Source organism: Oncorhynchus nerka, unplaced genomic scaffold (genome assembly GCF_034236695.1).
Source record: "Oncorhynchus nerka isolate Pitt River unplaced genomic scaffold, Oner_Uvic_2.0 unplaced_scaffold_1049, whole genome shotgun sequence".
NCBI lineage: Eukaryota > Metazoa > Chordata > Actinopteri > Salmoniformes > Salmonidae > Oncorhynchus > Oncorhynchus nerka.
In genome coordinates, this window is record NW_027040262.1 from 93,867 (window position 1) to 107,442 (window position 13,576).

Consider the following 13,576-nt stretch of genomic DNA (forward strand, 5'->3'; position numbering starts at 1 on the left):
CTCCCCTAACCACGCTGGGCCAAACCCTCCCTAACCACGCTGGGCCAAACCCTCCCTAACCACGCTGGGCCAAACCCTCCCCTAACCACGTTGGGCCTAACCACGCTGGGCCAAACCCTCCCCTAACCATGCTGGGCCAAACCCTCCCCTAACCACGCTGGGCCAAACCCTCCCCTAACCACGCTGGGCCAAACCCTCCCCTAACCACGTTGGGCCTAACCATGCTGGGCCAAATCCTCCCCTAACCACGTTGGGCCTATAACCACACTGGGCCAAACCCTCCCCTAACCACACTGGACCAAACCCTCCCCTAACCACGCTGGGCCAAACCCTCCCCTAACCACACTGGGCCAAACCCTCCCCTAACCACACTGGGCCAAACCCTCCCTAACCACACTGGGCCAAACCTCCCCTAACCACGTTGGCCAAACCCTCCCCTAACCACGCTGGGCCAAACCCTCCCTAACCACGCTGGGCCAAACCTCCCTAACCCCTAACCACGCTGGGCCAAACCCTCCCCTAACCACGCTGGGCCAAACCCTCCCCTAACCACGCTGGGCCAAACCCTCCCCTAACCACACTGGGCCAAACCCTCCCTAACCACGCTGGGCCAAACCCTCCCCTAACCACACTGGGCCAAACCCTCCCCTAACCACGCTGGGCCAAACCCTCCCCTAACCACGCTGGGCCAAACCCTCCCCTAACCACACTGGGCCAAACCCTCCCCTAACCACGCTGGGCCAAACCCTCCCCTAACCACGCTGGGCCAAACCTTCCCCTAACCACGCTGGGCCAAACCCTCCCCTAACCACGAACGACGCTGGGCCAATAGAGAGGCACTTTAGAGACAGGAAGGGTAAAGGGGCATGTGCTCGACACAGGTAGAGTCCTATCTGTCCATGTTGCCTTTTACAAAGTGGGCACCAACACTCACCTAAAGAGAGAGAGACGTTTTCATTGTTTTTGGGCAGAATTACTTTACCTTTAACTAGGCAAGTCAGTTAATAATAAACTATTATTTTCATTGACAGCCTAGGAACAGTGGGTTAACTGCCTGTTCAGGGGCAGAATGACACATTTTTACCTTGTCAGCTCAGGGATTCGGTTACTAGGCCAATGCTCTAACCACTAGGCTACCAGCCACCCCAATTATGTGTTGTTAGCCATGTGTCTTGGCCCATTTTTTAAATATTTTTAATGTGGCCATCGACAATTTGTTGCCTAATGGGAAGGTTAGCCCTGGAGGAAAGTTTTAGCTGTATGAAGTAAAAGAGAACACAACATCCGGTTGTTTTTAAATTACTTCTCATGACATTGTTCGCCAGAATAAATTATGGAATGGAGATTTTACCAATCTGTGTTACCCACTCCAGTCAGCAGATGGCGATGGAAGGCTTTCAGGTGATGTTTCTTGCGTGACGTATAATCTAGTGGACGGAAAGCTTCAACGGCAGTAAAAGACTACTGATTCAACCACTTCGGTAGCGCACATTAAACCAGTCTTGTTTATATTAATGCCAGTGTTTTTAAACATCATTCTGTTGAACGTATTGACTAGTTGAAAAAAATAAGTTATTTACTTGTTAAATGAAATTGGCTAATTTGTTCAATTGTTAACGTTACTGCACTAGGCTAAACGCTAATGCTAACTATCTAGCTAGCTAACATCGCGACCATGTGCTCACTAAGCTATTCGGAGAAAGAAGCTCTAGGGCTGAACGTCATCGTAAAAGAAGAAGAGGAAGAAGCTTTAAGAATAAAAAAGGAAGAAGAGGAGACTGTCACATTAGAAGAAGAAGAGGTGGATATTACAGTGAAAGAAGAGAAAGAACCTTTTGGAGTAAAAGAGGAAGAGGAGGCTATCTCAATTAAAGAGGAGGATGAGGAGGAGACTGAAGATCCTGTTAACACCAGTGAGTATTGTCTTAAAAATAGGGACACAAACTGCAGTTGTTGAACTAATGTGTGATTTTAAAGGGCATTATACTGAAGTTCTACACTTGAATATGTTGTTCAGTACTGTAGGAATTGTTGAAGGGGCAATCTGGCAGTGGCACATATCGGGGTGGCAGGTAGCCTAGTGGTTAGAGCGTTGCAACTCAAATCCCTGCGCGGACAAGGTGAAACTCGGTCGTTCTGCCCCTGCTAATGGGACTTATAAATGAGATTATTGAATTATTGAGTATTGAATTCTCCATGTGGTCTACATTAAAGCGCACCTCATCTAATATAACAGGCTTTTAAAAATCAATATTGGTGCGTAATTCATACTTAAAATATCGAAGTGGACGAAAAATGCACCCATTTAGTGGAACGACCCTTTTACATTTGCATCGTAAATTAAAGTGCATCATGATGAAAGTGGACATTTGGGCCCATTTTAGACATATTCATGCCTCTTGTAAGACTCTGATTGCAATAGTAGATCATATGTTTACCATCTGTTTGATGTTCTCATTCACACAGGAGAGAGACATGACTATCCTGGATCCTCTGGGGAGCCTCAACAACATCCTGATGCTGACGAGGCAGAGAAGAGTCTCTCCAGATCAGAACACCAGATGGTACAGCTTGGTCTGGTCTAGCATACAACTTGCTCTCTCTGGGTCTGGGCTGGGTTTCTGTAAAGCACTTTATGTCAACAGTGTCATCAGCATCCATAATGGTATGTGTTTGTGTCCCCTCTTTATGGTTACCAGGACAACGCTAGCCCCTCCTCCCTCCCGGAGTCCCCGTGTCGTTCCTCTCCCGGTAGCACCTTACTGCGAGAGGAGAAGAAGAAAGGATCAGTTTTGACTCATCAAAGTAAGTGATTTAGTTTAGTTTGAACAAATACAACAGATCTGCCCACTGGTATCTGTTACCAGGACAACCAGCAGAGTTCTGTTAGTTGACAGGAAGATAGACTGGTGGATATGGATGTTATGAATATCATAACACTGAAAAAGGATTCTGCCAATGAAAAGAGAGAAACCAATAGACCATATAAAACCGTGATGAAATTTAGCTTTAGAGAGAAACCAATAGACCATATAAAACCTTGATGAAAGTTAGATTTAGAGAGAAAGTTTCAAGATGATCTGATGTAAGGTTGTAAGCCGTTTCTATCAGCCAGACTTGGCCTCCTCTGTAATGGAAGCTCTCTAAGCCGTTTCTATCAGCCAGACTTGGCCTCCTCTGTAATGAAAGCTCTCTAAGCCGTTTCTATCAGCCAGACTTGGCCTCCTCTGTAATGAAAGCTCTCTAAGCCGTTTCTATCAGCCAGACTTGGCCTCCTCTGTAATGAAAGCTCTCTAAGCCGTTTCTATCAGCCAGACTTGGCCTCCTCTGTAATGAAAGCTCTCTAAGCCGTTTCTATCAGCCAGACTTGGCCTCCTCTGTAATGAAAGCTCTCTAAGCCGTTTCTATCAGCCAGACTTGGCCTCCTCTGTAATGAAAGCTCTCTAAGCCGTTTCCAGGCTGTATCGCAGCGGTCGAAGGCACCGCATCTCCGTGCTCGAGGCGTCACTACAGACTCTGGTTCGATTCCAGGCTGTATCGCAGCGGTCGAAGGCAAATAGCTATATGTAATGTACCCTTACTGCTAGGACTAACTGGTGGTGTTAAATAGCTGTATGTAATGTACCCTTACTGCTAGGACTAACTGGTGGTGTTAAATAGCTGTATGTAATGTAATGTACCCTTACTAATAGGACTAACTGGTGGTGTTAAATAGCTGTATGTAATGTACCCTTACTGCTAGGACTAACTGGTGGTGTTAAATAGCTGTATGTAATGTACCCTTACTGCTAGGACTAACTGGTGGTGTTAAATAGCTGTATGTAATGTAATGTACCCTTACTGCTGGACTAACTGGTGGTGTTAAATAGCTGTATGTAATGTAATGTACCCTTACTGCTGGGACTAACTGGTGGTGTTAAATAGCTGTATGTAATGTAATGTACCCTTACTGCTAGGACTAACTGGTGGTGTTAAATAGCTGTATGTAATGTACCCTTACTGCTAGGACTAACTGGTGGTGTTAAATAGCTGTATGTATGTAATGTACCCTTACTGCTGGACTAACTGGTGGTGTTAAATAGCTGTATGTAATGTAATGTACTGCTGGACTAACTGGTGGTGTTAAATAGCTGTATGTAAGGACTAACTGGGGTGGTGTTAAATAGCTGTAATGTAATGTAAGGACTAACTGGTGGTGTTAAATACTGCTAGGACTAACTGGTGGTGTTAAATAGCTGTATGTAATGTACCCTTACTGCTAGGACTAACTGGTGGTGTTAAATAGCTGTATGTAATGTAATGTACCCTTACTGCTAGGACTAACTGGTGGTGTTAAATAGCTGTATGTAATGTACCCTTACTGCTAGGACTAACTGGTGGTGTTAAATAGCTGTATGTAATGTAATGTACCCTTACTGCTAGGACTAACTGGTGGTATTAAATAGCTGTATGTAATGTAATGTACCCTTACTGCTGGACTAACTGGTGGTGTTAAATAGCTGTATGTAATGTACCCTTACTGCTAGGACTAACTGGTGGTGTTAAATAGCTGTATGTAATGTACCCTTACTGCTAGGACTAACTGGTGGTGTTAAATAGCTGTATGTAATGTACCCTTACTGCTAGGACTAACTGGTGGTGTTAAATAGCTGTATGTAATGTACCCTTACTGCTGGACTAACTGGTGGTGTTAAATAGCTGTATGTAATGTAATATACCCTTACTGCTAGGACTAACTGGTGGTGTTAAAGAGCTGAATGTAATGTGAGGAATCCCCATGTATTGGACATTGTACTGTAGAAGGATGACACGTAGTGAGGAATCCCACTGTATGGACATTCTACTGTAGAAGGATGACACGTAGTGAGGAATCCCACTGTATGGACATTCTACTGTAGAAGGATGACATGTAGTGAGGAATCCCCCTGTACTGTAGATGGATGACACGTAGTGAGGAATCCATTCTACTGTAGATGTATGACACGTAGTGAGGAATCCCCCTGTATGGACATTCTACTGTAGAAGGATGACACGTAGTGAGGAATCCCCCTGTATGGACATTCTACTGTAGAAGGATGACACGTAGTGAGGAATCCCCCTGTATGGACATTCTACTGTAGAAGGATGACACGTAGTGAGGAATCCCCCTGTATGGACATTCTAGTGAAGTTCTACATTGAATGTGTTGTTTTTTAATGTAGGAACAGCGTGAGATTCTTTCTGGTTGTCCTGGATACCATTGTTATGGTGTCTGTGTGCAGCAGGAAGGAACTGAAGAGGTTGTTTTGTGAGCCAATGATAACTAGTGTTAATGAAATGACTGGATGTCTTTCTTTTTCCCTCTTTCATTTATTTAACCATTATTTTATTTAGCCCTTATTTTATTTAGCACTTATTTTATTTAGCCCCTAATTTTATTTAGCCCTTATTTTACCAGGTAAGTTGACTGAGAACACATTCTCATTTAAACCAACGCAATTGGGAATAGTTTCGGGGGAGAGGATGGGGGATGAATGTGCCAATTGTAGACTGGGGATGATTAGGTGACCGTGATGGTATGAGGGCCAGATTGGGAATACAGGTACCTTAGCATATGCTACTGTACCTGTAGACTTCCAGTCATTGCGCTAATGCTAGTTACCAGAATCTCTCTGTATTCCTCTAAAGCCACACTGTAAAATGGATCTGATTTGGATTAAATATGTGGAATAAATATGTGGAAGTTTCATTCATGTCTCTATGATTAAATAAACACTTTGTTTGTTTTTGGCAGGAGAAAGACCAGACTCTGAGGAACCAAAGGAAGAAACGTCCAAACCAGCAAGACCATACCACTGCTCCCAGTGTGCAAAGAGTTTTACCCAGTTAGGGAACATGAAAAGACACGAGAGGACACACACAGGTGATAAACCTTACCACTGCTCCCAGTGTGGAAAGAGTTTTACCGAGATAGGGTCCCTGAAAAAGCACAAGAGAATACATCCAGGAGAAAAGCCATACCACTGCTCCCAGTGTGGAAAGAGTTTTAACCAGTCAAGGGACCTGAAAGATCATAAGAGAATACATACAGGAGAAAAGCGCCACCACTGTTCCCAGTGTGGAAAGAGTTTTACTCAGTTAGGGAGTCTGAAAAGTCATACGCGAATACACTCTGGAGAGAAGCCTTATCACTGCTCCAAATGTGGAATTGCTTTTTCAGTGTTAAATGTCTTGAAAATGCATGAGAGAATACACACAGGTGAGAAGCCTTACCACTGTTCCTACTGTGGAAAGAGTTTTAGACGATCGCAACATCTGAAATTACACGAGAGAATACACACAGGAGAAAAGCCTTACCACTGTTCCCAGTGTGGAATGAGTTTTAGGCAGTTAACGAGCCTCAAAGATCATATGCAAATGCACTCTGGAGAGAAGTCTAACACATGTTCTCATTGTGGAAAGAGTTTTCTGAGGTTAAGCACTCTGAAATCACATGAGCAAATACACACATACAAAAAGGAAAAGTACCAATGTTCCTCGTGTGGAAAGTGGTTTACCCAGTTAGAAGCCCTGATTATGCATGACAGGAAACACACAGGAGGGGATAAGACCTACCACTGCTCCCAGTGTGGAAAAAGATTTAATTGGTTAAGGCACCTGAATAAGCATGAAAGAATACATACACAGGAGGAGAAGACATACCACTGCTCTCAGTGTGGAAAGACATTTTCCCAGTCAGAGGACCTGAAATCACATGAGAGAATAGAGAGGCTGTGTTCTGACTTGTGTTTCTGACTGATCATTTGTGTTTTTGTTTCATGTGAAATCAAATTGTATGAAACCAGAAAAAAGGTTTTTACTTTTGTTGTTTTTTCATTTTGAGACATGATCATTTCTAATATCAGATTAAATATTTAAAATTGTCTATTTGGTTTTGATGAGCTTTGATTGATTTGATAAGTATAAACCCTCTGTTGTTCATCATATGATTTTCTATTTGTTAAGGGATTTTTTAAAATCAATAATAACTAATTATGTATACATTTCAATCAGGACTGACTAATCAGAATACTAATTATGTTACTGTATATGTATGAATTTTCTTTTAATCCTAGTACTGAATATAATGTGTGTAAATATAATCAAGAATTAGAACAATGACTGGTAGAAATGAATGAACTTATCGTCAGACTGGCTAGAATGCTGATCTACACAGGGAGACCTTGTCTCGGTCATACATGATCTAAATTGGTGAGAGACGATGTGAGAAGGCTTGAGACCTATACAGCCTTTGTACCGGTGTGGAGAAGAGACGGAACGAAGACTAATGACGTCATTTTCAGTTTATAACCCGTTGTATAATGTTTCATGTTCAGTTCTCGAGAATAAACGCTGCTGATTGATTTCCAGACTGGTCTCTGTCCATTTTATGCACAAAAAAAAAAGTCTTACAAATTCTTAGGAGTGGACCGTGTTTAATTTAATTGGGTAATAAAACATGTAGGACTTTAATTCCAGTAACACTATTGCAAAGTGTCAACGATTATATAAGTAAGTAAGTGGCACAAGTCTTTGTGTTTGTATTTATGATGGATTCTTCCCGAAACTAAGACATATCTACAACACATTAAGTGTGTTCCCTCAGGCCCCTACTCTTCCTGGGGTCCAGCTAAACAAAGGCAGTTAAACATTTTAAAAATATTACAAAACCTTCATAACAGATTTCACAACACATTAATAAGTGTGTGCCCTCAGGCCTCTACTCTACTACCACATATCTACAACACATTGTGTTCCCTCAGACCTCTACTCTACTACCACATATCTACAACATATTGTGCCCTCAGGCCTCTACTCTACTACCACATATCTACAACACATTGTGCCCTCAGGCCTCTACTCTACTACCACATATCTACAACATATTGTGTGTCCTCAGGCCTCTACTCTACTACCACATATCTACAACATATTGTGCCCTCAGGCCTCTACTCTACTACCACATATCTACAACACATTGTGTTCCCTCAGACCTCTACTCTACTACCACATATCTACAACATATTGTGCCCTCAGGCCTCTACTCTACTACCACATATCTACAACATATTGTGTGCCCTCAGGCCTCTACTCTACTACCACATATCTACAACACATTAAGTGTGTGTCCTCAGGCCTCTACTCTACTACCACATATCTACAACACATTAAGTGTGTGTCCTCAGGCCTCTACTCTACTACCACATATCTACAACACATTAAGTGTGTGGCCTCAGGCCTCTACTCTACTACCACATATCTACAACACATTGTGTTCCCTCAGACCTCTACTCTACTACCACATATCTACAACACATTGTGCCCTCAGGCCTCTACTCTACTACCACATATCTACAACATATTGTGTGTCCTCAGGCCTCTACTCTACTACCACATATCTACAACACATTAAGTGTGTGTCCTCAGGCCTCTACTCTACTACCACATATCTACAACATATTGTGTTCCCTCAGACCTCTACTCTACTACCACATATCTACAACACATTGTGCCCTCAGGCCTCTACTCTACTACCACATATCTACAACACATTGTGTTCCCTCAGACCTCTACTCTACTACCACATATCTACAACATATTGTGCCCTCAGGCCTCTACTCTACTACCACATATCTACAACATATTGTGTGTCCTCAGGCCTCTACTCTACTACCACATATCTACAACACATTAAGTGTGTGTCCTCAGGCCTCTACTCTACTACCACATATCTACAACATATTGTGTGTCCTCAGGCCTCTACTCTACTACCACATATCTACAACACATTAAGTGTGTGTCCTCAGGCCTCTACTCTACTACCACATATCTACAACATATTGTGTGCCCTCAGGCCTCTACTACCACATATCTACAACACATTAAGTGTGTGGCCTCAGGCCTCTACTCTACTACCACATATCTACAACACATTAAGTGTGTGGCCTCAGGCCTCTACTCTACTACCACATATCTACAACACATTGTGTTCCCTCAGACCACTACTCTACTACCACATATCTACAACACATTGTGCCCTCAGGCCTCTCCTCTACTACCACATATCTACAACATATTGTGTGTCCTCAGGCCTCTACTCTACTACCACATATCTACAACACATTAAGTGTGTGTCCTCAGGCCTCTACTCTACTACCACATATCTACAACACATTGTGTTCCCTCAGACCTCTACTCTACTACCACATATCTACAACACATTGTGCCCTCAGGCCTCTACTCTACTACCACATATCTACAACACATTGTGTGTCCTCAGGCCTCTACTCTACTACCACATATCTACAACACATTGTGCCCTCAGGCCTCTACTCTACTACCACATATCTACAACATATTGTGTGTCCTCAGGCCTCTACTCCACTACCACATATCTACAACACATTGTGTTCCCTCAGACCTCTACTCTACTACCACATATCTACAACACATTGTGCCCTCAGGCCTCTACTCTACTACCACATATCTACAACACATTGTGTGTCCTCAGGCCTCTACTCTACTACCACATATCTACAACACATTAAGTGTGCCCTCAGGCCTCTACTCTACTACCACATATCTACAACACATTAAGTGTGTGTCCTCAGGCCTCTACTCTACTACCACATATCTACAACATATTGTGTTCCCTCAGGCCTCTACTCTACTACCACATATCTACAACACATTGTGTTCCCTCAGACCACTACTCTACTACCACATATCTACAACACATTGTGCCCTCAGGCCTCTACTCTACTACCACATATCTACAACATATTGTGTGCCCTCAGGCACCTACTACCACATATCTACAACACATTGTGTCCTCAGGCCTCTACTCTACTACCACATATCTACAACACATTAAGTGTGTGCCCTCAGGCCTCTAATTCCACTACCACATATCTACAACACATTGTGTTCCCTCAGACCTCTACTCTACTACCACATATCTACAACACATTAAGTGTGTGGCCTCAGGCCTCTACTCTACTACCACATATCTACAACACATTGTGTTCCCTCAGACCTCTACTCTACTACCACATATCTACAACACATTGTGCCCTCAGGCCTCTACTCTACTACCACATATCTACAACATATTGTGTGTCCTCAGGCCTCTACTCTACTACCACATATCTACAACACATTAAGTGTGTGCCCTCAGGCCTCTACTCTACTACCACATATCTACAACATATTGTGTGTCCTCAGGCCTCTACTCTACTACCACATATCTACAACACATTAAATGTGTGCCCTCAGGCCTCTACTCCACTACCACATATCTACAACACATTGTCTTCCCTCAGACCTCTACTCTACTACCACATATCTACAACACATTGTGCCCTCAGGCCTCTACTCTACTACCACATATCTACAACACATTGTGTTCCCTCAGACCACTACTCTACTACCACATATCTACAACACATTGTGTTCCCTCAGACCACTACTCTACTACCACATATCTACAACACATTGTGCCCTCAGGCCTCTACTCTACTACCACATATCTACAACACATTGTGTTCCCTCAGACCTCTACTCTACTACCACATATCTAAAACACATTGTGTGTCCTCAGGCCTCTACTCGACTACCACATATCTACAACACATTAAGTGTGTCCTCAGGCCTCGACTCCACTACCACATATCTACAACACATTAAGTGTGTGGCCTCAGGCCTCTACTCTACTACCACATATCTACAACACATTGTGTTCCCTCAGACCTCTACTCTACTACCACATATCTACAACATATTGTGTGTCCTCAGGCCTCTACTCTACTACCACATATCTACAACATATTGTGTGTCCTCAGGCCTCTACTCTACTACCACATATCTACAACACATTAAGTGTGTGTCCTCAGGCCTCTACTCTACTACCACATATCTACAATACATTGTCTTCCCTCAGACCTCTACTCCACTACCACATATCTACAACACATTGTCTTCCCTCAGACCTCTACTCTACTACCACATATCTACAACACATTGTGCCCTCAGGCCTCTACTCTACTACCACATATCTACAACACATTGTGTGCCCTCAGGCCTCTACTCTACTACCACATATCTACAACATATTGTGTGTCCTCAGGCCTCTACTCTACTACCACATATCTACAACACATTGTGTTCCCTCAGACCACTACTCCACTACCACATATCTACAACACATTAAGTGTGTGGCCTCAGGCCTCTACTCTACTACCACATATCTACAACACATTGTGTTCCCTCAGACCTCTACTCTACTACCACATATCTACAACATATTGTGTGTCCTCAGGCCTCTACTCTACTACCACATATCTACAACATATTGTGTGTCCTCAGGCCTCTACTCTACTACCACATATCTACAACACATTAAGTGTGTGTCCTCAGGCCTCTACTCTACTACCACATATCTACAACATATTGTGTGTCCTCAGGCCTCTACTCTACTACCACATATCTACAACACATTAAGTGTGTGTCCTCAGGCCTCTACTCCACTACCACATATCTACAACACATTGTCTTCCCTCAGACCTCTACTCTACTCCCACATATCTACAACACATTGTGCCCTCAGGCCTCTACTCTACTACCACATATCTACAACACATTGTGTGCCCTCAGGCCTCTACTCTACTACCACATATCTACAACATATTGTGTGTCCTCAGGCCTCTACTCTACTACCACATATCTACAACACATTGTGTTCCCTCAGACCACTACTCCACTACCACATATCTACAACACATTAAGTGTGTGGCCTCAGGCCTCTACTCTACTACCACATATCTACAACACATTGTGTTCCCTCAGACCTCTACTCTACTACCACATATCTACAACATATTGTGTGTCCTCAGGCCTCTACTCTACTACCACATATCTACAACATATTGTGTGTCCTCAGGCCTCTACTCTACTACCACATATCTACAACATATTGTGTGTCCTCAGGCCTCTACTCTACTACCACATATCTACAACACATTAAGTGTGTGTCCTCAGGCCTCTACTCTACTACCACATATCTACAACATATTGTGTTCCCTCAGGCCTCTACTCTACTACCACATATCTACAACACATTGTGTTCCCTCAGACCACTACTCTACTACCACATATCTACAACACATTGTGCCCTCAGGCCTCTCCTCTACTACCACATATCTACAACATATTGTGTGTCCTCAGGCCTCTACTCTACTACCACATATCTACAACACATTAAGTGTGTGTCCTCAGGCCTCTACTCTACTACCACATATCTACAATACATTGTCTTCCCTCAGACCTCTACTCTACTACCACATATCTACAACACATTGTGCCCTCAGGCCTCTACTCTACTACCACATATCTACAACACATTGTGTGCCCTCAGGCATCTACTCTACTACCACATATCTACAACATATTGTGTGTCCTCAGGCCTCTACTCTACTACCACATATCTACAACATATTGTGCCCTCAGGCCTCTACTCTACTACCACATATCGACAACATATTTTGTGTCCTCAGGCCTCTACTTCACTACCACATATCTACAACACATTAAGTGTGTGGCCTCAGGCCTCTACTCTACTACCACATATCTACAACACATTGTGTTCCCTCAGACCTCTACTCTACTACCACATATCTACAACATATTGTGTGTCCTCAGGCCTCTACTCTACTACCACATATCTACAACATATTGTGTGTCCTCAGGCCTCTACTCTACTACCACATATCTACAACACATTAAGTGTGTGTCCTCAGGCCTCTACTCTACTACCACATATCTACAACATATTGTGTTCCCTCAGGCCTCTACTCTACTACCACATATCTACAACACATTGTGTTCCCTCAGACCACTACTCTACTACCACATATCTACAACACATTGTGCCCTCAGGCCTCTCCTCTACTACCACATATCTACAACATATTGTGTGTCCTCAGGCCTCTACTCTACTACCACATATCTACAACACATTAAGTGTGTGTCCTCAGGCCTCTACTCCACTACCACATATCTACAACACATTGTCTTCCCTCAGACCTCTACTCTACTACCACATATCTACAACACATTGTGCCCTCAGGCCTCTACTCTACTACCACATATCTACAACACATTGTGTGCCCTCAGGCCTCTACTCTACTACCACATATCTACAACATATTGTGTGTCCTCAGGCCTCTACTCTACTACCACATATCTACAACACATTGGTTTCCCTCAGACCACTACTCCACTACCACATATCTACAACACATTAAGTGTGTGGCCTCAGGCCTCTACTCTACTACCACATATCTACAACACATTGTGTTCCCTCAGACCTCTACTCTACTACCACATATCTACAACATATTGTGTGTCCTCAGGCCTCTACTCTACTACCACATATCTACAACATATTGTGTGTCCTCAGGCCTCTACTCTACTACCACATATCTACAACATATTGTGTGTCCTCAGGCCTCTACTCTACTACCACATATCTACAACACATTAAGTGTGTGTCCTCAGGCCT

General features: G+C 43.3%; 1 protein-coding gene across 1 annotated transcript; it reads left to right on the top strand.

Moving 5' to 3' along the window:
* The first annotated feature begins 532 nt into the window (after nt 1-532).
* LOC115118609 (zinc finger protein 501-like) lies at nt 533-7,388 on the top strand. Its single transcript, XM_065016295.1, has 4 exons — nt 533-1,913; nt 2,467-2,564; nt 2,700-2,805; nt 5,774-7,388. The coding sequence occupies exons 1-4, from the start codon at nt 1,676-1,678 to the stop codon at nt 6,772-6,774; spliced, it is 1,443 nt and encodes a 480-aa protein (XP_064872367.1). The 5' UTR covers nt 533-1,675; the 3' UTR covers nt 6,775-7,388.
* Nucleotides 7,389-13,576: the final 6,188 nt, after the last annotated feature.